The sequence below is a fragment of the Panulirus ornatus genome, chromosome 28 (assembly GCF_036320965.1).
Source record: "Panulirus ornatus isolate Po-2019 chromosome 28, ASM3632096v1, whole genome shotgun sequence".
Lineage (NCBI taxonomy): Eukaryota > Metazoa > Arthropoda > Malacostraca > Decapoda > Palinuridae > Panulirus > Panulirus ornatus.
Window position 1 is genome coordinate 4,078,598 of NC_092251.1, and position 24,316 is coordinate 4,102,913.

Sequence of the window (24,316 nt, forward strand, 5' to 3'; positions counted from 1 at the left end):
TTTGCATTAATTCATTGTCACAGTTAGGTTTATTGGTATCTGAACATTGCTGAATGGTGAATACACAAGCATCAAGGAGAAAGAAAGCTCACAAGTTTTGTCTACAAACCTCTCATTAAATGAAACATTATCATTGATATTATTATTAATCATTATCATTATTACTGTCATTATTATCATCATTATCATAATTATCATTTGTATCATTATTATTGCAGCAACTGATGTTACAAGCTGAAAAATCAGCTTATATTGGATAACAATATTATACACTGCTAGATTCCCGAGAAATCAAATTTCCCAGGAACCAATATGACAGAAAGAAAGATCGAAATATGGATAATAAAAGTCATACACATGAGGCTATATCAGTGTGAATGTGCCTCCTTGTGATACACAAATGGCAGCGAGAAATTGAAATTACACAGCTATGCTGCACATGGCCAAACTTGATTGAATTATACTGACGGTGGTAACATTGCCAGTTAAAGGCAGTATAGTTTAAATCATAATATTGTTTTCATAACAATAAAAACTGATGTAAACATTGTTATTTAAATCCCACAATTTGCTATAAAACGCTTGTGAAATCTGAATCAAGCATCAAGGCTTCAAGTATGTTGATGGAGGGGAAAAAAAAAGGATTTCCTGTGTTCGAGTGATAAGTGAAACCTTAAATTACTGAAGGATTATATGTGTAATGATCACAATCCTTGTGTTATTTAATCCTTATAAAAGTGAATACTATGGCAGGAGTTTCAGTGATTTGGCTATTGTATGTAGTCACATAGTGTGAAAAGACTTTGTTCACACAATCGAACTCCAGTGGCCTCAAAACATGGCGTCCGAGTATGGTAGAACTGTGTGGGAAGCTCGAGATAAAGATGCAAATAGTGGTCACGAAGAGCTTTTAGTATTCGGATACTCATGTAAATTATTTCGTGATAATGAAAAGGCCTTATACCTTGATAAGGGAAAGCACCTTATTCCATGGATGGGTAATAGTGATTTGATGGTCGACAGGTTAGTTTGAGTGAATTATTACCTTTCTAAAATTATGCTTCTATTTTAGACAAAATCAACATCTTGCTATATATACATTGAGCTAAAGTTCGAGTAGATGTGGAGGTTTCATGTAATTTGAATTAAGATAGTGGTTTTAGTGAATCTTTAGAACATTTTATGTCGTGTGTTACTGAAGGATGCGTCGGTCTCGCATTAGTATAGAGATTAATGATTTTTTCTTAGCTTATCCCTGCTAGAGAATTCATTTTATATGTCTAACTAATCCCAGACACTTTTCTCCTCATGTAATTAGAAGTTTGTGAGAATACTGAGACCTCGCTGAGTGTTTATATCTGTTTATATAACAAGTTTGAACTTTAAATCCAAATAGGGCATGGCTCTGATATTTAGTGATTAAAGTAAAGTTATTAAATTAATTTGGTTCTCTTCACTGATCTCGTGGGAAACAACTATGACTTAAGGGTAACATATTCCATCCTGTGTCTCTACTGAAACTTGCATGTAAAGAAACTCAAAGTTGATTTAAGAAATTTACATGTTTTAAGATTAATAAATCATTCTTGTGTGATTATTAATGTCATATATGTAAGAAATATTTTTATGTACAACCAACATGATGCTAAGAATCAGTATGTAGAGTGTAAGATTAATTTTTGAAAGTATTTCTATCGTATGTAGAAAAATTCTTTTTATTGACCTGCCTATTGTCATAAATCAAAGCTTTCTCTGGTTGATGTTATTATTCCTGATAAGTTGAAAGTAATAAGCAAATGTATAAAGCAATTGTACTATTCATATTAGAGCAGCGAAATGAAGTTGGTAAGAAAAATGAGGTACGTCAGTTTATTTTCTCTTATATACGGAGTAACTTATTTTCTCTGATTATAAGAGTAAAAGTTTTTGATATGATTTAATTAATGGAATGAGAAAATTGCTGTAGGTTATCCTGTATTAGTAGTGAAAGGGTGAGTAGGTTTGTTTCTAAGAAATGGATCGTATGTCTTTGGGACCATAATCATGCATTCTTTCTTGTTTTAGCAAAGAGAATCTGTTATCTTTTCTTTTTTTGATAATGCAATGTAGTTCTGAACACATGGTCCAGTGGAGGACTATAGAAAACTCTTCAAGTTGCGATGAATTCTACATAGAAAATTTATATTAGACTTATAGTGTTTCTCCTTTGAAAGATTTAGGTTCAGGTACTTTTTTCATCAGAGTTGTGAAAATGACATGAGAAAAAATTACTTTTTGGGCATATCTAACCAGATGTCAAAAAAAAAGTGAAAATGGATGAAAGAGGAATTTAGCTGTATGTTAATTAGGACAACTTTGAATGTTATCTAGATCTTGATTGCTAACAGTGCATATTTGAATCTCATATCTGTAACTTTACATGCTAACTTAATCTTGAAGTGTCCAGTTTGGTTGATGGCTTATGTTGAGATGGTGAGTAGATATTGATATGTATGTGATGTCTAAGCAGACCTCAACTTACACATTGTAAAGGTAATTGATTCATTATTATCATTCCGTAGGTATGATGTGCGTGGTGCCCTGTACGATCTAAAGGAGGCTGAATCAGGTGGAGGGGGAGACCGATGGGGAGGATTAACAGAGGAGGAAAAGGCAGAAGAAGAAAGATGTGATTATGAGCGCTATTTTGCACTCTATCATGATGAGTTTCAGTACCAAGCTTATCAAGGTAAGAGGAGCTTTTGTTGAGAAATGGCTAATAGTACTGTTTACCATTATCATATATTCTTTCTTGTTATGGCAAAGAGAATCTATTATCTGTGTACATATATGTGTATATAATTGGATGGGTCATTCATCGTCTGTTTCCTGGCACTGTTTCCTGTGTCAGTGAGGTAGTGCCAGGAAACAGGTGAAATCGTACTTCAGTAGAAGTTCATACAATTTAACATGTCATAAAAAGTGACCAGAAGGTTTCGGAATAGTGGATGGAAACCCCCACCCCATCCCAAATTGAATGTCTGAGTTAGGAATGTAGGGAGCATTGTCCTTGGATTGTATTGTATCCATCACGACTGTTGTCATAAATTATGAGATTGTTATTTCTTTTAATGATAACTTTACACTTCTTATTTTTACTTTTTTTTAAGATGAGGAAGCCAAACGGCTGATGGCAGAACTTGGCTCAGACACATATGCCTACAGCCAAGTAGGCTTCAACTATGATGGACAAACGGCTGAAACAGTTGGTCTAACAGGGGAGCAAGTGGTAGAACAGCAACTTAAGAATGATCATCAAGAGGTTAATGATCAACAAAAGCAGAATGTGGGATATTTTCCGGAGGGTGATGAGGACACATTTTTGCCTCCTCCAGAGCTCAGTGTTCCCCATGGAATGGTGGTGGTAAGACTTTTTTCGTGGTTGATTTGTTTTTTATAAAAAGCTAATGGTTATAGGCATAATCACCTCTGCTATGTTTTTGATCTGTAAAGGTTGTTTGATAATGATTTAGCTTTTCCACCATCAGCCTGAGACTGTAAAGCAAAACAAGATCATTGTGAAGACATCAAAGTTCATTGTGGCCCAAGGAGGTCAGATGGAGATAGTCATCAAAACGAAACAAGCTGGCAACCCTATGTTCAGCTTTCTTTCATTTGATCATCCCCTTAATGCTTATTACAAGCACATGGTGGCAATGATCAAGAGTGGCAGGTAAACATCTTGATTTTTTGTTAGTGAGACAATTGTCAAATGAAAAATAGTGCTAGAAAACGTTTTTTGACTTGGATGGTAATTGGATATATACATCTTTCTGCAGGTATCGTCCGGCTGATGAAGTTGACCGGGTAAAATCAAGAAGAGACAGTGATGGAAATGGTGGTCAGTATCTTCATCCAAGTCTTTCAGCAGGCATTAAGCCAGACCTTGCTCCAGGGACACCCACTCCTGTTCACAAACCTTCAGCAGACTGTGCCTACTCAAAGCTCATCCACAAGATAAAGGAAAAACAGAAAAATACTGCTGTTGTAGAGAGGGTGGACTCCCCTGCACCTGCTTCGCCTGCTGTCTCTGCTCCTGTGACATCTACACCCGTTGTTACGCCTGCCACTGATACCCCAGACCCGCAGAGTCAGGAGAAGAAGAAAGTGCCAGGAGATAGTACCCCTGTAGGCTCACCTAAAATTTCAAGTTTAGTTGATTACCCTTCATTTAATCGAACTAAAGAATGTGATTCTGATGATGATGTGGATGGAAAATCAGAAAATTCTTCAAACAATGCTGGAAGTACAAGTGAATATAGCAACATAAAATGGCCCCCTCCAGATGTTCAGATGGTGATTGATAAAATGGCGAGCTACATAATCAAGAATGGTCCAGAATTTGAGGCCATGGTGCGCAGTCGAGGTGAGTGGTTTGAACATTTTGGGTTATATGTGCAATTAATCTGTTGTTCTTGTGTTCATGGATGTATTACCGTGGTATAACACAAGGAACATAATCTGCATTTTCCTCTCGCTGGTTTCTATTCTTTTGCTTTTTGCAGTTTAACAGCACCTGGTAATCTACTACATATTTGCAGAATTCTTTTGCTTCAAATAATTGTAAGTGAGACTTTTTTTCAACTGTAGACAGCTGGAAGTTTTTAACCAATGTCCACGATAAAAAATAGCCAGGAAATTTAACTGGACCTGTTTGAATCTTATGTAGTAAAAACTTTTTCTTCACCATTTTCAAATCTGATTTTTTTCTACAGATGATCCCAGATTTAGTTTTTTGAAAAAAACCCATGAATATTATCCATACTACCGCTGCAAGATACGTCTTTACAATGAGGTGTATGGAGATATCTTCAAGGAAGGATCAGAGGTGAGGATGTATGATAAAAGTTCTCATAACTGTTATCACCTGTTAGTCTTTTAGGGGAAATTAAGTTCTTGGTTAACACACAAGGTGCAGATGACAGTGGTGAAAGAGAATGGATTATATACATCAGCAGGCATGAGTGCTGCAAATTCAGTTTGTTTTTTGATGGTTTGGTTTGGAAGGTAAATGTGAGAGTCTTGGAGAGAGGGGTTAGTATGCAGTCTGTAGGGATGAGTTAGTTGTTTGCTGATGACACGGCACTGGTGGCAGATTTGAGTGAGAAACTGTAAAAGTTGGTGTCTAAGTTTGGAAGAATATGAGAAAGAAGGAGGATGAAAGTAATTGTGAATAAAAGGGACAAGTTTGTTTTGGTGTGAGTTTGAATGGAGCAAAATTGGAGGAAGTGAAGTGCATTAGGTATGTGGGGTTGGACATGGCAGCAATTAGAATTATGGAAATGGGATTCATAGGATGGGTGAGGGAGATGAAGATTCTAGGAAGGAAGAAAACGTGTGGAAAAAGAGGTTGTTACTGGAAGAGTAAAAATGGGTATGTTTGAACTTAAAGTAAGTCCAACAAGATTATAAGGATGCAAGGTATGAGCTGTAGATAAGGCTGTTTGGAAGAGGGTGGATGTGTTGAAAGTTAAATGCCTGAGGAGTACATGTGGCGTAAGGTGATTCAACCGATTAATTAATAAAAGAGTAAGAGAGAGCTGTGATAATAAAAGGTGTGTGGTCGAGAGAGTTGAAGAGAGTGTGCTGAAGTGGTTTGGAATATGGAGAGAATGAGTGTGAAAAGGTTGACAAAGATGGTACGTATGTCAAAAGTGGAAGGAACAAAGAGAATGGGGAGACCAAATTGCTGATGGAATGATGGAGTGAAAAAGATCAGTCCTTTCTATATCTTGAGCAACTGATAAGAAAAGAATTTATGGCATTTGAGCAAGACAGGACTCCCATGTTTGTACAGACAAACATAGATATTTGTGCAACGTTGAGTTGTGTTAAAATGTTAATAGATTGAGAACATAATTGTCAACTTATTGCATTAAGTGATACTGTGTGCAGGTCTTTACTAGTGCGTTGACATTTAGCTTTGGACCGTTTTTCCAATATACAGAGCAACGATGATGCACAGATTTTGTTTTGATTGACCTTTTGATTTGTTCAGATTTAGGAAGGAAAAGTCTGCTCATGAATGAAAGTAAAATCAAACATGAAAAGTACATTTTTGGCAAGTTTATTTTTTATTCTGGAAAGTTGACTTCATTAGGTGAAGCATAGAAATATGTTATTGACACTGACTTGAAATGCATTTTAACAGCTGTATAATTCTGTAAGACATCCAATTCCATAAGTCTCGTTCTCACTTTGTCCACATCACATGGATAAGGGGTTGATACCAAAGTTAAATCATGTTTGATTTAATGCAAAACTTTAAAACCATCAGTATAGCTACCAGTGTGACCAAAATTGATAAGTGTGGTATAACAGATAGGCTTTAAACTTGGTAGATCCATTGGATATGACTAAAGAGCACAATCCGGAATGTAACATTATGTGAAGTAATTATTCATTATATGTGAAATATCATTTAATACTACTCAGTATACAGTTGTCATATTTACTTGTTTGTGACACTAAAGAAAAGTGTAGATGGCCTCATAAGTCACTGGCTGCTGCAGGCACAAAGCACTGCTTTAGTAGCGGATTTTGAGTCTTTTCAAAGTTCTAAATAGATATCCTAATTTTTGCTTGTTTATTGATTCATTATTTATATGTATCTGAAATAGAGGGTTTGCTCATATTGTATATGTGAAAAACTTGTAATTCAAGCCCAACCCCACTCCTGGGCTTCATACATACCCTTCTCCACCTAACTTATGACCACATCCTAAGGCACACTAACACTGCAAATCTTCCATTTTTTTGCAAGGCTATGACAGTGCCTGTAATCAAAAGAATAATTACGGAGCAAAATTAAAAAGTATAGTGTTATGTGTTATAATTTTGATAACCAATGTTATTCACTGAAGGGTAGCAAGACTGTAAGTTAAAGTCATTGCCTTTTTTGTTAACTATTTACACATATATATGATATCCAGAACATAAGCCTGAAAATTCAGTACAGTATTTGAATATTGCTTTGTTGCAAGGATTGCTGACTTTTTAATCAAGTCCTAGTGTATGCTTATTTTGTTCTCAAGTTGTCTATGTATTTTTGTTTTAGCTGAGCTCATTCCAAGACAAACACACGGTAGTTACAAGTAATGGGGCAGGGGTCAATAAGAAGGAAAAGCGTGGGAACAAGCAGCCGTCTACCATCAGCTTTTCGATAAAGTCTCGGGAGCAAGAAGTCAACCTGGACCGTCACTCAACATTTCCTGTTGAATCCTCATCAACTGATGATGAGGATATGGAAGAAGAAGAGAGGGAAAGGAGGAGAATAGAAAGAGAGGAACGAAGAAGAAAAAGAAAATTAAAGGAGAAAGAGGAAAGGGAACGGCGTGAAAGGGAGGAGAGAGAACGGAAAGAGAAAGAAGAACGAGAGAAGATGATGGAAAAGGCAGAAGAATCAACAGATGCTTCTGGTGATAACGATGATGTTTATGATATTTTCAAGTATGGTAAGTGAGATATGGTTTTTTTACTTTTTGCTTAGATTCTTTTCAGGTTCATCAGAATGTTCTATGTAATATGTAATGTAATCTGTTTACATTGTTTCTGTGCTTGACATGCAGCTGCAGACATGTTGCCTTGGCCAGTATGTCCAGTTAGACTTTGAGGAATATCTTTCTGAAATTAAACTGCTTTTGTGTAATGGTTACATAATCTGGAGGTGACTTGACTTTTGAATTCAGCTCTTGAGAAATTTTAGCAAAGGTTATCTCTAGCTGTGTGCTACTTCATACTGTGCCCTTTAATACCTCTTTTGTTTTGCACTTATTGTTATATCTTTTTATATGAATAATAGCTGTTGCAAATTCACTCATGGAGGAAAATCAGTCTAGACTGTTGGTTTAATGAATTAAGAGTGTACATTTTGTTCATGAATAGGTCTTTATTTTTCTGTAGTGTTTTGATGTTTGCTGTAAGCTGGTATTAAGTCATGAGGCTTATCTATGATATTTAACTTTTGTCATTTGGCAGAATAGTGTCGATTTTGACAGATGATTCTCATGCATCCATATTTAAGGAATGTGGCATTTGTTTGAAATCTCCCGGTAAAGTACTTTCTGAGTAAGTCAGGTGAAGCAGTTCTCTTTACAAGAATTATATGAAACTGTCTTTTTTCTGAACTTTAGGTTCACTTTGTCTTTCTTTTACTGAGGATTTTGTGATTCTTGAGGGATATTCTGTTTGACAGAAGTAGCAAGTGGCTTTCAAGTCTTTGGGTATGTAGTTGAATTAACATCTCTTGTTATGTTTTTAGGGCAGATCTTGTAAAGTTTTTGTATATTTAGCATAAAAAGAGGAGAGGGACATTGTCTTTCTTACCATGAATAGACAAGGGCTTGATGCATGAACTTGGTTTGATTAGGGGATGTAGGTCTTCCTCTTATTCTAAGGCTAACCATCAGATTCAGCTAGCATGATGATAAAGGAGTCTTGTGTTTATGCCCAGACTGAATACATTCAGGCTGTATCTTTTATATAAAAAAAATGGATACAGTGGCTGTTTGAGTGTACAGGTATCTCCTTTTTTTCTAGCATGAAAGTTCTCTTCTCTCTGGACCACAGCCTGTTTAAGGAGTGTTGTTGAACATGTTGAGAAATGATTACTCAGCAGTATGATTTGCTTGTTCGGCACGCAGCTAGGCACACATCATAAACAGAACCTAAGATCTCTGTGATAGATCTGGGGGTTTCCAGTTTGGATGCTTCTTATGGTAATCATGGTGTTTACCCATTTATAGTTTAGACTATCCTGAGGTTGGTTCCCTGGGCCATTTCATGGAAGGTTCAAGTGTTGCTGATGCTGAGAAGAAAAATGATTCTGTAAGTAGAAATGTTAAGTTTCCATTTGGGATTCTTTTTATTTAGAATGGTTCTTTAGTCTTGCTACATCATGAGGAAAATTTTCCTATAACATAGTTTTGTTAAAAATGATTCCAGTGGGTGCTTGATTTTCCTAATGTTCAGGTTTTTCTTTTTCTCAGTTAACACCCAGGGAGGAAGAGCTGCTTGACTTCAAACAGGAGCTCAAAAAAGTGAAAATCATTATCGTGCTAGTTAGGCAGTTTGGTTTCTAATTGATATTCATCTAAGCCAAGTTGGACACTGTGTTCAATGGACATTCCAGCATCTAGTCCTTGTTTAGGCACAGAAATGAGCCTGAAAGCAAAACTAATTTCATTTTACATCAAAAAAGTAAAAGGCAGGAAGGGAAATCTTATCACTTGTAATTTCTCTTTACCAGTAATGGGATTTATTTTTTTTTTTTCAGTGTTATAACTGAATTTATTTGACTTGCTTTAATGGTTAAGCACATTGTGCCTGAAGACACTGAAGATCACATGAGAGCTCAGAAATCAGTGGGAAAAATATTTACCTGTTAAGGTAATTTTCTTGGCTTGCTCTGTTAAAATCCTTGATGAAAGAAAAATTGCTGAATGTGTTACTTAAACGTAGCATTTTGAGGGTTGTGTAATGAGGGTTGACCTGAAAAACTCATGAAGTTCAACCAAGTGATTGGGCTTCACAGATAGCAATTTTGAAAAGGAGGAAAGACGAAACAACAGGACAAATGGACAAAATATATGTTTCTCTGAATTTATGACTCTGAGAACAGGGTAGAGGAATATTCTTTGGATTGTGGTTGTGGTAGGTCTACAAAGTCAAATGCTGAAGACCCTGTTGCTGTGTAAACAATATGTGATGAAAATGTCTTTTTGACTTAGATATAACACAAGTAAAGCATTTGCTTTTGCTATCATTGTAGAAAATGAAGTTCTTTGAATGTGAAAAGTTTGACTTCAAAAAGTTGAGTTAGAGGAGGGGAAAAGTCAGAAAGTTGTAAGTACGGTAGAGGAGGGGAAAGAGCTTAAGAGAAATGAATAGTTTATATATCAGTTTTGTGCTTTAAGCTTGCGAAAGTTTTTAAGAGATCTGTTAATAAGCCTACAATGTAAGTAAGGCATGAAGATATAAACTTTTGTTTAGAAAGGAGGTCAGAAGTTGAGATTTTATTCATAAACCTTTTATCCATCTCTCATCTTATTCTTTCAGAAGCAATAAAGTATATTGTATTTGCTGGGCAAGATAAAGAAATAATGATATAACAAGATTATTGAAATGGGAGAATGATGAATACTACAGGTGCAATTGTTTGGATAAGGAATGAGGAATTGAGAGGCTGTAGTTGAGGTGTGTGGAAAAATATGAAAGAAAAAATGATGTATGAAAGTTAAAGACCACAAGAGCTCTTAAATTTCATGATGTATTATCCTTGAATTTTTTCCTGAAAAGGAAGTAGCATTTAAATGTGGATTGCATTTAACAAAATGGAAATCAAGGAGATGGATGATTATTTTCATTTTCTTACTCAGGAAGTATAAAAGAGAGATTAAGGGTATGTGAATATTATGGAAAAAATAACTTAGAATATGAAAGCGATTGATTAGAAAATAGGATTCAGGAAAGAAGTCTGTTTTGGAGTACAGTGTATTGATTAAAGTTTTGGAGAAAATTAGGTTAGTCCTTAGAAGCTGATGTAACTGTGATTGGGATATTTAAGGAATACTGCATCTAATTCCATTCCTGTTTAGAAAGGCACCTCTTTATGGAGAAGTAGAGTATGAAAAGATTAGTAAGTGGATATGAATTATAGGATGGTTAATTCAGCCAGTTGATGTCATACTTGGTATCAAGATTAAGAAAGGTAATGTTTGATGCTATTAAATCATATTAATAAAAGAAGAGTATTTTTTTTGTGGAAATTAGATGTAAAGAAGAAATTCAAATGAGTTATATGAAAATTTTTTTATAATTCACTACTGTAGAAATATAATGAAAAAGCTAGTGATGTTAAAATCCATAGACTGGAAATTGTAAGAAATGATATTCAGTTCCACTGAAAGTGGAGCAGTAGTGAATTTGAAGTGAAGTAAATGAAACTTTAAGATTGGTTGACTTCATGGCCTTTATTAAGAATTACTGCCTCTTTTTCCCATTATTTCATGTAAAGATGCCACCACATTAAGCAGTGGAGTATGACATCAATACTAAGATAATCAAATTGGTTAGCCCAGCAAGTTAATAGAGACTCAGTAGTATAAACCTACACACTGCAGTAGTGACCTATATGCTGTAAATTGAACATCAGTCTTGTAGTTTTAGATGATTATGTACAAAGGTACCTTTGTAGATTGATTCACTACATCCTCTAGTGATTATAGTGATTTGAAATACACCCCCAGTGTTGGGGGGCATATTTTGTGGAATTTACATTGCCAGGACATGGAACTACATAATGGCGGGCTGCAAGGTGCTTCGCAGGATTTGGTGAGTATTTATAAATTTTTATATATAATTAGAGTAAGATTATACTTTTGAATGGGACTGGCTGTGGAATGTTTGACCTTATGTGATAGATCGCAAAATATTTTCATTTGAGACCTAGTAAAGAAAGAAATAGAAGTAGTTTTGATATGTATTTGGTCTGATTGTGTTAACTTGTTACAGAGAAGAATTGTAGTGTATAGGGTAATTTGAAAAAATGAATGAGACCAATGAAAGCTGTTTTCTTCATTGCACTTCATCATGTATTCAGAACATTCATGTTGTATCTCTGTAAATTGATGGAAGAATTTTTGTTTAATGAAGATAAGTTAGTTTATATGCCTCAGGGGCACAGTTTGACTGTTTTGATATTGTTTCATTCATTGAAAATCAGATTCTAAGTTGCCAGTTTTTCTTAAATGATAGCTTATATTTTGATATCTTGACTATTAGTGATACCTCGAGTGAATACCTATCAGTTAAGTTTTACACTCAGTTTGAAATGCATCTTCAAGTCTTAGGTACTCCCTGGATGAGTTGCATACTTGATCCTCGTCAAAATTCCTCTTTCTAACCTATCAGACATATCAGTCGAATTTAGAGGTTTGCCCAGACCTCAGTGTTGAGAATGTTTGTATGGATTTTTTTGAAATAGTCCCGGTGAGTGTATTAGAATACCATTGAATATTTTCTAGTAAAAACATTTTCCTTCAGACATGAAAAATTATATATTGATTCTCTAAAAAAATTTTTTTTAGCACAAGAGATGGGAAGTGAAGGAGACATCGAAGAACATACTCGTAATGAAAAGCTCCATGATGATGAGAATTCGAGAGATGGCGTTAGTGGTTTACATCGTGATGGCTCTCATGCACATGGAACATCTCATAGTTCACCCCATTTCTGTCAGCCAGAGAGAAAGCAACAGGAGCGAAGGAAGAAGGCAGCCATGTTCCTCTCCCGTTTAAAGAAAAGTGGTGGAGAGGAGGAAGGCCCAGTGCAGCCTGTATATGGTGAGAACAATTTAGTAATAATCTTGAAAATGAGATGTCATAACTTGTTTTTCTTTGCAAGTGATGTAAACAAAATTACGATATGTTCAACTTGAATCAATTAAAGGTAAAATAGCACCAGAAACAAATGAACAGTGGTCTTGCCTGCACTTATCCAGTCTCCAAGTGTCATGTGCAGTCTGATGTTCTGAGACCAGAGCCCACTATCCATGGTCAAGCATCACAGGCTGCTGGTTTACCTTCATTGCTCGGTGTTCTCTGATTTAACATATTGACAGCCTCAGGCTGCTTTGAACATAGTATTGTTTTTGTTACTAGGTCCACAACTGCCACCAGAAATTGCTGCTCAAATGCTGAACTCAGCTTCGCAGTCACCTCGCTCTTCCCTTGAAAGCACTAGACACTCAACCCCTTCAAGATCCCGCTCTAACTCCACCAGTCCTGGGCCAGGAATCCCCATGCCTCCTCGAGAGGCTCCAGCACCTCCACCACCCCCTCCACCAGCTCAGTCTCCCTCACCACCCAGAGGGTCAGAGGTGCTAGAGACAGCGTATAAATCTTCGGGTGCAGAAATGGTCTCAAATATTATCCCTAAAAATGATTGGTAAGTAATATTCAAAATCTTAATCCCTCATGTTTTGTTACATATTCTTATAGTGTAAGCTGGATAGAAGTACAGAATTTGTAATTTAGATATGTTGATCAGGGATTCCTGTTCTATGAAATGAATTTACACAGGAAGTGAATGTGGCCCTGAACTTTATTGGCATGCCTTCCAATGCCCACAAAATATGCCAATTTGCATGGCTTGATGGCATGTAAGGAGAGTAAAAGATTGAGAGGATAGAATGATAGATACTTTCAAGAATTCTGATTTAGGTGTTTGTAGGATAAGATTAAGAGTAAAATCATCCAAAAGAAGACAAAGAATGTGACAAGTAATTGTTTTAACTGAAGTGTGCAGGCATGATACCTTGTGCTTAATTTGCTTACAAACATCCACTTCCCCTATGTGAATGTATATTATAATATAACAAAAGCAAAGTCAGAAGTATTTTTAGGAAGACTGTATCTTCTGGTTGTATCCTACAGATAATCCTTACCTTCAGTCATGCATAAGTAGTCTAGGGAATTCTGCCATACCCAACAAAGAAAATATTGCCTTGCTGTTAAACAAATGTAAAAATTTGCTCATCATTTCCATCAGAGACAGTCACAGATTCAAAAATGGGAAATGTTGAAATGGAGAGCAATCTGGAAAGCATCAAAGACATAAGCAGAACTCTAGAGGGTGACTTAGGAAATAGTGAAACTGTGGGAGATGTACAGGAAGTCACAGTAGACACTGGCATAGGTGTGGATAGGGAGGGAGAGAATGGGGAAAGCATCTTAAAAAGTGAGCACAGGAAGCCATCACAAGCTCTGATATCAATATAGAGAGAGACATTTACTCAAGTGTAGAGATAGAGCACATAGCTACAAATACCTGTGATGAGATTATGCTGTAATGGCAGGGCTGATCATTGCACTTGCCGCTCCTTTTGCTTGATGAATTATGCTATTCCTCTCTATATATTCTGGATTCATTTTGGACTGATTCCGATCATGTCAAGTTTTCTCTTAGATATTTCTGGAGTTAGATGGAGATTTAGGGTGGAGGACCTTATGGAATCTTATGTTGTTGGAGGGTTTTCACTAAATGTATGGTATCTTTGTGTTTGGAGAAAATTGTATATGAACTATGGTGTTATATACTTAAAAAAATGCTTATTATTACTAGATATTCAAGAATCACTTGTGTATCCATACTTATTGAGTCTTATGCAGCATTTAACATACTTTTCTTTCTTTCCTACCATCTAAGGGCCTCCATTCCAGAGCCCCCAGGTGGTACAGATTTTGTTGAGCGGTCTAAAACAGGAAGCCTGAAAGAACCATCTGTTTTATCGGGTATGTATCCTTGTGATATAATATACTACATTCTCCTCAGGGCTGTGGTGTGCCTCTAGGGTCAATTAATACTCAGCAAGAAGGGAGTGAGAAAGCTTCTTGAACTTATCAAAATAGAATGCCTGTTTTCATCTTTTAAATGTTGTAGTCTAGGTTCAGGAAGGTTTTTTTCTCTCAGCTAATCACTTTCATCATGATCTTGCTGAAGAACATTTTCAACAATTTTAAGACTTAAGAGATTTTGAATTTTTTTACAGTTTGTCTGCAGCAAAAAGTACCCAAAACTTTGGCAAAAGATTCACTTCTGAGTTATTCAAGCAATTGATTTGCATTGTTGCTGCAGGTAGGCATTTCATGGGGCTAGTGTCCCTCATATGCTGCAGTTATCTATGGTCTTTTGACTTGTTGCAGATGTGTTGCAGTGGCTCTCTGCTGTTGATATTTCACCGAGGGCAGCCGTGCAGGTGTAGGTACGGATCGCCAACAGAGAACTACCTTTATTCTTCCAGTGGCTTGTGTGGCAGAATTAGCTGCTCAGTACTTTAGTTGTTATCAGAGGTTTAGCCTCGTTAACCACAGGCAGTGGCATACTACCTTGGATCATATTGGGGGTGGAGGAGGGATGGTTAAGACTGCAATGAGATCCAACCTCATTCCTTGCCTGTGAGATATGGCAACAGGATCATGTGAACAGGGAGTCATTGGTACAGTGCAAAGACAGTACTAACTGGACAGAGCAACCATGACAGTGACTGATCTTGGGAAGGGGTATTGTGCTGTTGATCCCAAATCCATCATCCCATTCCTTCCCATCTCCTCTTTTTATCATGTCAGTGTTCAGGTCCCTTGGGGTCGTCACCATGTGTTGCCAGCTTACCGGGTAAGTGCAGGTAAGTAAGCCCCAAGTCTGATAGAATGAATGTCAGTTTTTCAATATATTGAGGACATGGACTTGATCTCTCAAAAGACCATGTACTTCCTTAGTTTATTGTAGCTGATATTAGATAATGCTGTTGCTGTTAGGATTTTTTTTCTTTTTAGTTTTACAGTATTTATTCAGAACTTAATAATTGGTCTCTTGAGGATGCCTCATATATGGATGATTGGTTTGCTGCTAAGACTAAATCATTATATATATATATAATTTTGCTGCTTCAAGTGTGTGAATAGTGTGCCACCTGTCTGGGTAATAGGGAAAGTCCACAGGTGAATGAAAAAAGCTTCTTTATATCATTGTTTTATTTTAGAAGTATTAATGAAACACAGTACTGATTTAGCTGTCTGTTCACAGGGACCAGTGAGGATGGGGGTAGAAGTCAAAGTTTGGAAAGTTCAAGGAGCAAGTCCCGGCCAGTAGAAGTGCCTCACCGGGAAAAGTAAGCATTTTTCATTTGAACTTTACATAAGGATCACAGTCATTGCCAACTTAAATTATATGAAATAATGAGAGCAGCATATGAAAACCTAGACCAGATACAGTGGAAAGCTCCTGCTATGGAAAGCTTATCTCAAACATTGCAGACAGTAGAACAGTAAATGCACATTTCAGATAGACCTGGATTCAGACTAGCTTTTGATGTAATTTTTTTTTCATTATTATAAGATTATTTCTGTACTCATTAAGAAGAGTAGACTTATTTATTTAAGTAAAACTTGAGGTGTTTGTAAATGGTTATTCCCCAACTAGGTGTGTTTATATTTGTATATGGCATAGCTGACTTTTGTTCATTTCCAGCATTTTTACAAAAATTTCTTTTCTCAACTATTCCAGCCTTTAACATTATCAGATTATTATGGTCTTATCTGCTTGTGCACCTAAATTCTTTGCAGGTTCCTTTGTTCAACTATTAATATGGTATTTATACTACATGGAGTAACAGGTTCCACCCAATTTTACTTTTAGATTTGTATTGTAAGGCTAGTCCTTTTCTTTATGTTATTGTACTTTTACGTTTCTCCCAGTTGTGTCCTTATGTATTTCCAGTAAGATTCTACCCTATAACATAATTTATTTAGAACGGGTAGGCCATGTGAACAAAAGTAAGGTAATTAGGTTCAACAGGGAGATAACACTGGATGTTTCGAGTTTAAGTTTCTGAATGGAGAGGGCTTGGAGGAAGTGAATGGTAAAGGTACCTAGGAATGGATGTTTCTTTAAGTGGAACCATGGGGGCTGAAGTAAGTCATTGGCTTTGAATGCGAAAGAAAGGAAGGGGGTGGACATATTGGAAATGAAATACCTGATTAAATGTGTTTGTGTTGGGAGGGAGTAGATCGTGTAAAGAATGATGATGTAGGAAGATTTTCCATTTGATTTCAGTTCAGTTGAGCTTGGACAAATTTGAGTTGGAAGTAAGAGTTAATACCCTGTACCACATGCTCAGAGAATAGTCTCGTGCCAAAATTTTTCATGGCCATGATTGATTTTGAGTCTTGTCTTCACCTTTCTTGTCACTTCTATTCCATCTTTATGTTTGTCTCCCAGTACTCCAATTACATGTAAAACTTTCTCAGAACAATGTCTTTCATGTGTTTTGTGTAGAGGGAAATAGCATTAATATATTTGTGTCAGCGATGTGGTTTGCTGCTTCAGCTGTTGTACAGTATCTTTCCTTATTACTTTTAAAGATTTGGGTGTAACTCTTCATTGTATATATTCTACCTTTTGCTCTTCTTTCAGAACAAGAAGTCGTAAGAAGCAGCGCCATGGACGGTCAGAAAGCCAGTCCCCTAGTAGTCGTCGAGATCGAAAGAAGCGCAAGAGATCAAGGTCTAGGTCTCGAAGGCACAAGAAACGGCGTTCACGATCTAGGTCCCCTAAGACTCACAGGTATGGGTATTATCCAGGTGCTATTTAGTGAATAGACAGTGAATTGATCCATATTCATATGATGTTTTGAATTTGTATGGTGCAAGTAGTTTCTGTTTGTTTATTGTGTGTGGAACCAAACCAAAATCGAGAATTCTCTTGCAATTGCTTTGGATATTACTGTTTTTGTCATATTGCTGGTATATTAAATTACATAACGTTTGATTGTCAGTTTGATTGCAATGTGAAGTCTCAGAATGTGCAGGTGTGAATGGAGATACAAGTCTTATCTGAATCAACTTAGTGTGTGAAGCGAGTTACTTAGAATTGTTCATACTAATGTGGGAACCCACGTTTTCTTTTGCATGCCAGATATAGGTTGAGGCTGTATGTTAATGAATTTGATATATCTAAGTGGTAGTAGATTTAGAGACACTGTGTATATAGCTATGAGTATGTGTACAGAATTTAATGAAATTATAAATCCTCTATAGTCGATCATCTCACAAGAAGAAACGCCGTAAGCACAGCACTCGACATGAACGAGAGCGAGGGGAAAGAAGAAGTAAGAAGTCCCGGAGACGTAGTGTTTCATCATCATCTTCAGATTCGTCTGGTCCTTCTTCTTCTTCCTCAAGATCAACTTCGCCGTCAGACAATGATGTTCAGGTGATGTAAGTGTATTAACAATAATATTATTTTTTGTTGAGGGTTATTATTATAGATTTGGTGCATTTGGAGTTGTCTGTGTGCAGTTTGGATGACGCTAAAATTTCTGTATCATCCTGATATTCTGTTCTTTAAACAAAAATGTTTTTATTTTTAAAATCAAAATAGTACAGTACATTTTTTCCCCCTTTCATACCCATGTGCCTTTCCCACCATAGCAAGATAGTGTCAGGAACAAATGAACATTGGTCTGAACATGAAAACATCCAGTCTTTGGCTACTGTGTACCATGACAGACTAAGCCCCACATGCTACCCCATTGTTCATCTTGGATGCCTCACATGCCTTTATTCAGCTCATTGACAGCACCCTTCCCTCGCTCTCCCCATATGCCATGTCTGTCCAATTATTTCTATCTTATGCATACCATTGGTCCTCCTGGATGGTCAGGCCTAAGTCCTCTACCTGAGAACCTCCATTACTTCACCCTTCATCCTCAGTCCCTTCTCATTCAACCTCTGATTCACTTCAGCCCACATGGTTTCATGCACTGTCATGTTGTCTTCTAGATACCTTAAACAGTCCAGTTCTTTTGGGCTTTACGTGTAGTATACAGTAAAATGCCCCCCCCCCCCCCTTTCATGCTGGCTCTTGCTATACAGCAAATATGAGGGTCTGAATTTGACCAAAAAATCTTGAGAAAATTTGAAATATATCCAAATGGCTATAAAACTGTTGAAAAAACTGTTAGCCTTTTCCTGTCTCAGTGAAGTAGTATCTGGAACAGATGACTAAGCCTTTGAGGAAAAATCTTTGCTTGTCTTCTGTTCCTTGTGATAGAAAGTTGATACTGGGGGAATGTTAAATGCAAGCTAAGGGATAAATCAGAATGTTTAAAGGCCCTTAATGGCTCATGTTTCACTAGTACATTACCAGCAATACAATGTATAGCAAAACTTGAAATGAAATAGCTAGAAACTGGATGTAATCAGCTTACCACTTGGCAGAGTGTATTATGTCTGAATATAAATATATATGATATGACTACTGTAAAAGAACTTTAAAGTAAATAGCTTTTGGCTCCCTATTTAGATAAGATTTTTACTCCCTTCTCCCACAGGGATAGATTTCTCAATTATTGGGTGCATTTTTCTTTCAGAGACTCACCAGCCCCTAGTAAACGAGGTTCCCGAGAGTCAAGTGTAATCAGTGTTGGTGCCTCTGATCTCTCCCATGTTAGGTATGAAATTAGTATTACAAAAGTATAACAACTTTTTGTGAACTTTTTTGTACCTATTTTTATATCTTTCATTGTATCTGCACTAAGAATAAACTACACTGAAAACATAGTGTAATAAGCACATTAATTCCATCATCTCCATCTTTTATCCTTAAGTAAATGTATTTTGTTTTTTCAGTTCATCTCTTATTAGAATCCCAGAGGAATGTTTATCTGCTCCCTCTACACCCCCACTGCCAGCAGTACCTCCAAGTCCTGTTGCTGTTCGCCTTGCTCCAGTTGCAGAGGAGAAGGCAGGTAATAGTGATACCCTGCTTGAAGTGGCAGGAAGTGGGGGGGCACTCAGTGGGGGAGAAGAGGTGAAAGAGGAGAAAAAGGAAGAGAAGAAGCCATTATTCAATCCCCAGAACAGTGCAGCCATGGCAAAAATTGCTCTGGTTAGTATTGAGATGTGTCAGTATTTGAACTGTTGTTTCATCTACGGAAGATAACTTAGAAGTACTGTTTTCCATAGTTGTATAAACACATTTCCTGTATATACGACATATGAATTGCTCATGGCTTGGAAATCCTCCTTGACTGTATTACTTTCTAAAGAAGGAACAGAGCAAGCAGCCAAGCAAGGAATTTTCTCTCTAAGGCTCTGTCGTTTGTTTATGACACTACCTCACTAATGCGGGAAATGATGAGCATGTATGAAAAAATTATTAATAGATATGTCTCCCCTATTTAGAAATGGTGTTAAAGTCCAAGAATTTGTACAAATTATCTTTGTGGGTTGGATGATAGTTTGCTTTGTGAAAAGGAATTAATCTACAGGCTTTTGCTCTTCATTGGCTAATTCAAGGTTTTGTGCAGGTAGGACTTTCCATTACCCAAAACAGAATAAAGTTCCTTGAGAAATTACTTATTTAAGAATTATTGTAAGATTTTGCCAAAAGGCATGGCTACAAAGCACTCATCTTATGTCTTGTTTCATGAAGAATACCCATGTTCTGTGCTACCACACACAAAGCATTATTCTTTGCAACACACATTACATAATTATTAGGCTGAGTTGAGTGGAACTGTGTTCAACAGTATATCAAGTTCTCTTTAATTTTTTTGTATTCCCTTGCTTTTTTTCTGTTATGTTAATTCATTGAATAGTTTTTTGTAGAGATAGAAGTGGAGATTTATCCCTGGGGATAGGGGATTAAGAATACTTCCCACGTATTCCCTGCGTGTCATAGAAGGCGACTAAAAGGGGAGGGAGCAGGGGGCTGGAAATCCTCCCCTCTTGTTTTTTTTTTTTTTTTTCCCCAAAAGAAGGAACAGAGGGGGCCAGGTGAGGATATTCCAAAAAAGGCCCAGTCCTCTGTTCTTAACGCTACCTCGCTAACGCGGGAAATGGCAAATAGTTAAAAAAAAAAAAAAAAGTGGAGATAGATAGAAAGAAACAGAAATACCCATATGCATCTTTACATACATCCAGCCTTAGGATTCCTTTCTATATCTATGGGGCTCTCATAACCCTTAGGGTGGGACCATAGGTCATAGATGTAATAACTTTGTGTGTATATCTGGGAAGAGTGCAGAACAATTGAGCAGTAAGTGTGTGGAGTCTTTACCATAGTATTTGCTTCATTGACATGAAGTGTCTTGGGATGCTTTGAATCAGAGTTTGTAGGAATGTAGGTTGGGTAATGGCCAGAGTTTAAATGGAAAGTGTGATGTTTGTTTGGGAGTTTGATTTCTGATGTATGTATGTCTGCTGGATGTTAGACTGAGTTGGAAGGTGGTTGCTTAGTGCTTGTCTGGTCATTTTAGTATGTTTCGATGGTGGGGGATTCGTGATTAGAGGTTGTTGAATTGTGTGGCAGGGATAAACGTATTTATTTCTGCTTTGGGGTAAGTGGGTAGTTATGAAGTGGTTTGGTTGGATGGGGTCTATTGCTGTTGCAAAGGATTGCATGCTGATCATGTTGTTGTGGAATTGTATCGGGAGATTCTTAGTTTTATTGTGTAAGGATTGAGTGTTTGTAGTTGTTAGCCAGCTATTGGTTGACCTGAGTGGTCTATGTGGTTTGCAGCTTTATTATATTTTCTTTTGAGATTGTGAAGGGTACTAATTACTCTGTCAAAGTAAACCACAATACAGCCATGAAAGTCATCTACACTTCCCTTTGTTCTTTGATTTCTTTTTATTTTCCTGTATATCTATATCTGTTCAGAAGTTCTCCTTTGTGCATTCTTTCATTGCCATTAGAAATTCCATCCCAGTCTGCTGTGTACAATGTACTGAATCATGTTTTTTTTACCTAACTTATTATTTTGATAATTCTTGGATGTAATCCTCCTACAAGATTGACCCATTGAGTTAATATGACATTCCTTTACTTTCAGGGTTTGCGTGCCAAGGTCCATGCTATGCTGGATAGAGATAGCAAATTTTGAAGTTCAAGAATGTTAAAAATTTCATAGAATAGTATTATGTCCAGACTTAATGTGATATAGTTTATATTTCAGAATGATAATTCATTTGAGATATAACTCATATAAGAATGAGTTTATTTCATGTTATTATTAATGTTTTTTATATATTTTTATTATTTGTACACCTATACCCCAACTTGCGATGCAGTTATATTCTAGGAAGACCTTTTGCATGTCTAAAATTTTCCTATGTCAAACAGGGGAAGCCCATGTTATAAGGCAGCACTGCATTCCTGAGCAAAACTTTTCCTAAGCTTGCTATCATGGATGGACTATACAGTACCTGAAACAGCTTACAACCAACACACCACACTTATAATGTAATTTAGACAATATTTAATGAAACCTTACTGATTACTTACTGAAAAATATAGCGATGAGGGCTTGAGGTTCATCTGGAAAGGGATGGAGTAGGTAGAGAAAGGGTACTAAAGCTTGTCTGTGTCACCCCATGGTTATCTGTTTCAGCAGCTTTTTTTTGCCATATCACAGGTAATGCAGATGATTTTAATGGAAACTTTTGGAAAAATGTATTGAGGTTTCTTAGTGAATGGAATTGAGTTAGGATTACAGGGAGGGAAAAAGAGGCACTACAGTTGTCTACTTTACTTCCTCAGATTTAGCATTGCTGCTGATGATATATGTTGGAAATTATTGACACATCTTAAGGGCCTGAAGTGGCATTACAGTCGAATGGATGGAGAGGAAGGTAGGGAGGGGCACTGTTCTTTGCATCCCCCTTTGAGTCATCTGATTCAAAAGATATTGCTGTTTCATGGCCCCTCATCACCCTTAGCTTATCTGAATGAAATCATGGCTGGGGCATAACCTTAGAATCTTCCTCATCATTCCTTTCCAGGATAAATGACATTACATCTTCCCAGAGCACTGTGTCTTTTTAGATTGTTCTGTAGACACACTGAAATGACTAAAATTATGTTGGAGGTGGTAAATGATGCAGAAGCAGGTACAGAAGAATATGTGAATTGTGGCATTTGTTAAGTGATCTCTTGTTTAAAAGCAGTGTCAGCTGGAGGGATATGAGCTTATTTTAACGGTTGGTGGAATGTTCATACAATAGTATTTGCCTGATGTTGAAAGATGGGGAAAGAGAAGTGAAGATGAAGAGAGGAGGGTGATGTTGGGCATGTTTTAGGGTACTGTAGTCCATGTGGTTATGTATGGCTGCACAGTATGAACTGTCAAATGAGATTGTACTAAGAGGGTGAATTTGTTGGGAATGAAATATTTGAGGACAAAATGTTGTGTGAGGAAGGTTGATCGAGTGAGAAATGATATGGTAGGGTAAAGGTGTAATAAGAAACATTGGTTGAGAGAGCTGAAGAGGGTGTGCTGAAATGGTTTGGCCATATGGAGAGACTGATTGAGGAGAGGTTGACAAAAGATATGTGTATGGGAAGTGAAGGGAACAAGGAGAATGGGGAGACTAATTGGAGATGTAAGGGTTGAGTGAATAAAGGTTTGAGTGCTTGGGGCCTGAACATGCAGGAGGGTGTAAGGCATGCATGGTATAAAGTGAATTGGAGCGATGTAGTATACAGAGGGCAGCATGTCAGTGGACTGAAGCAGGGCATATGAAGTGGGTTGGGGAAACCATGGAAAGGTATGTGGGGCTGGGTAGTGGATAGGGGGCTATGGTTTTGGTGCAGTACATTTGACAGCTAGAGGATGGATGTGAGCAATGAGGCCTTTTTTTTTTATGTTATTGCTGCTGCTTCACTACCATGGGAAATGGTGAACAATTATGAAAAATGAGAAAAAATATCCTAAAATATCGTAACATATTTTACTATGAAAATGAAATGAGCACAATATTCATTGGAAATATAAAGATGAAAATTATATTTAAATCTGTCACAAGTATGAAGCATATGTGTTGAAAACTGCAAGTGAGGGTGTAGGTGTTATGCTTTATTTAATGTTATTACTTATGTATATACAGTATATATATTTTTTTTTTTCATGAAATATTCTAAATACTTTATGTGAGTCATTTTGGACAGTTTGCTCATACAATAGGTGGGTTTTGTAAAAAGTAATAAATGTGTGATTTTGTAAACTTCTCATTTCTTTCCTACAAAGTAATGGCCATTAAAATTCTAAGACTTTGTTGTGTTTTGCCTCTCAGTTATGCTGTGGAATTTACTTTGCCATCATATCTAGGCCTTATCTTGCACAAGTGCAGGTCTAGCAAAAAATGGAAAATGTGAGGATTCAGGCAAATCACTGGGGTGGAAAATCCTAGAAAGAGTTAAGATGCAAAGTGTCAAAATATTTAATAGCACTTTAGTTTCTGGTTGAAAATTGAGGTAGATTAGGAGAGAATATGTAGTGTGAGGTAGAGGAGGCTCATCTTGAGAACTTTGAGACAGAGGGATAACTGAATTGAAAGGATTTGTTGAGATGTTGAGAAGTTTATGATTTATGTATAATGTTGAACTAAACAGGTGGAATATCTTAAAATGTTTAAGAATGATGAAAAGGAATCACTGGTGATATTAGACTTCAGTCCTGAAAAAAGTTTAGAATATTGTGGAATGTCACCATATAGAAGTATGAGGCTTCTGTTACAGAAAGGTTACCAGAATTTTTTTCTCAAATAATTTGGGTATACTTACCTAGAGGTGTGCGATGGAGCAACAGCTGACAATGAACAGAAAAATTGCATTTTCATATACCCTATATATTTTACAGCACTTTCTTTGAGGCATCTCTGAATCATACCAAACTTTCTCCAGATCTACAGCCCATACAGGTCATCCATTTCCTGTG

The 24,316-nt window shown here is 36.7% G+C and overlaps 1 protein-coding gene across 1 annotated transcript; it reads left to right on the plus strand.

The window, feature by feature from the left end:
- Window positions 1-784: 784 nt before the first annotated feature.
- su(w[a]) (suppressor of white-apricot) lies at window positions 785-23,603 on the plus strand. The gene is made up of 16 exons (XM_071678553.1): window positions 785-1,023; window positions 2,562-2,728; window positions 3,150-3,403; window positions 3,528-3,712; window positions 3,819-4,405; window positions 4,755-4,867; window positions 7,097-7,493; window positions 12,126-12,380; window positions 12,699-12,984; window positions 14,245-14,330; window positions 15,622-15,706; window positions 17,011-17,160; window positions 17,634-17,813; window positions 18,968-19,048; window positions 19,227-19,485; window positions 21,434-23,603. Exons 1-16 carry the CDS (start codon window positions 839-841, stop codon window positions 21,482-21,484), a joined length of 3,321 nt encoding a protein of 1,106 aa, XP_071534654.1. The 5' UTR covers window positions 785-838; the 3' UTR covers window positions 21,485-23,603.
- Window positions 23,604-24,316: the final 713 nt, after the last annotated feature.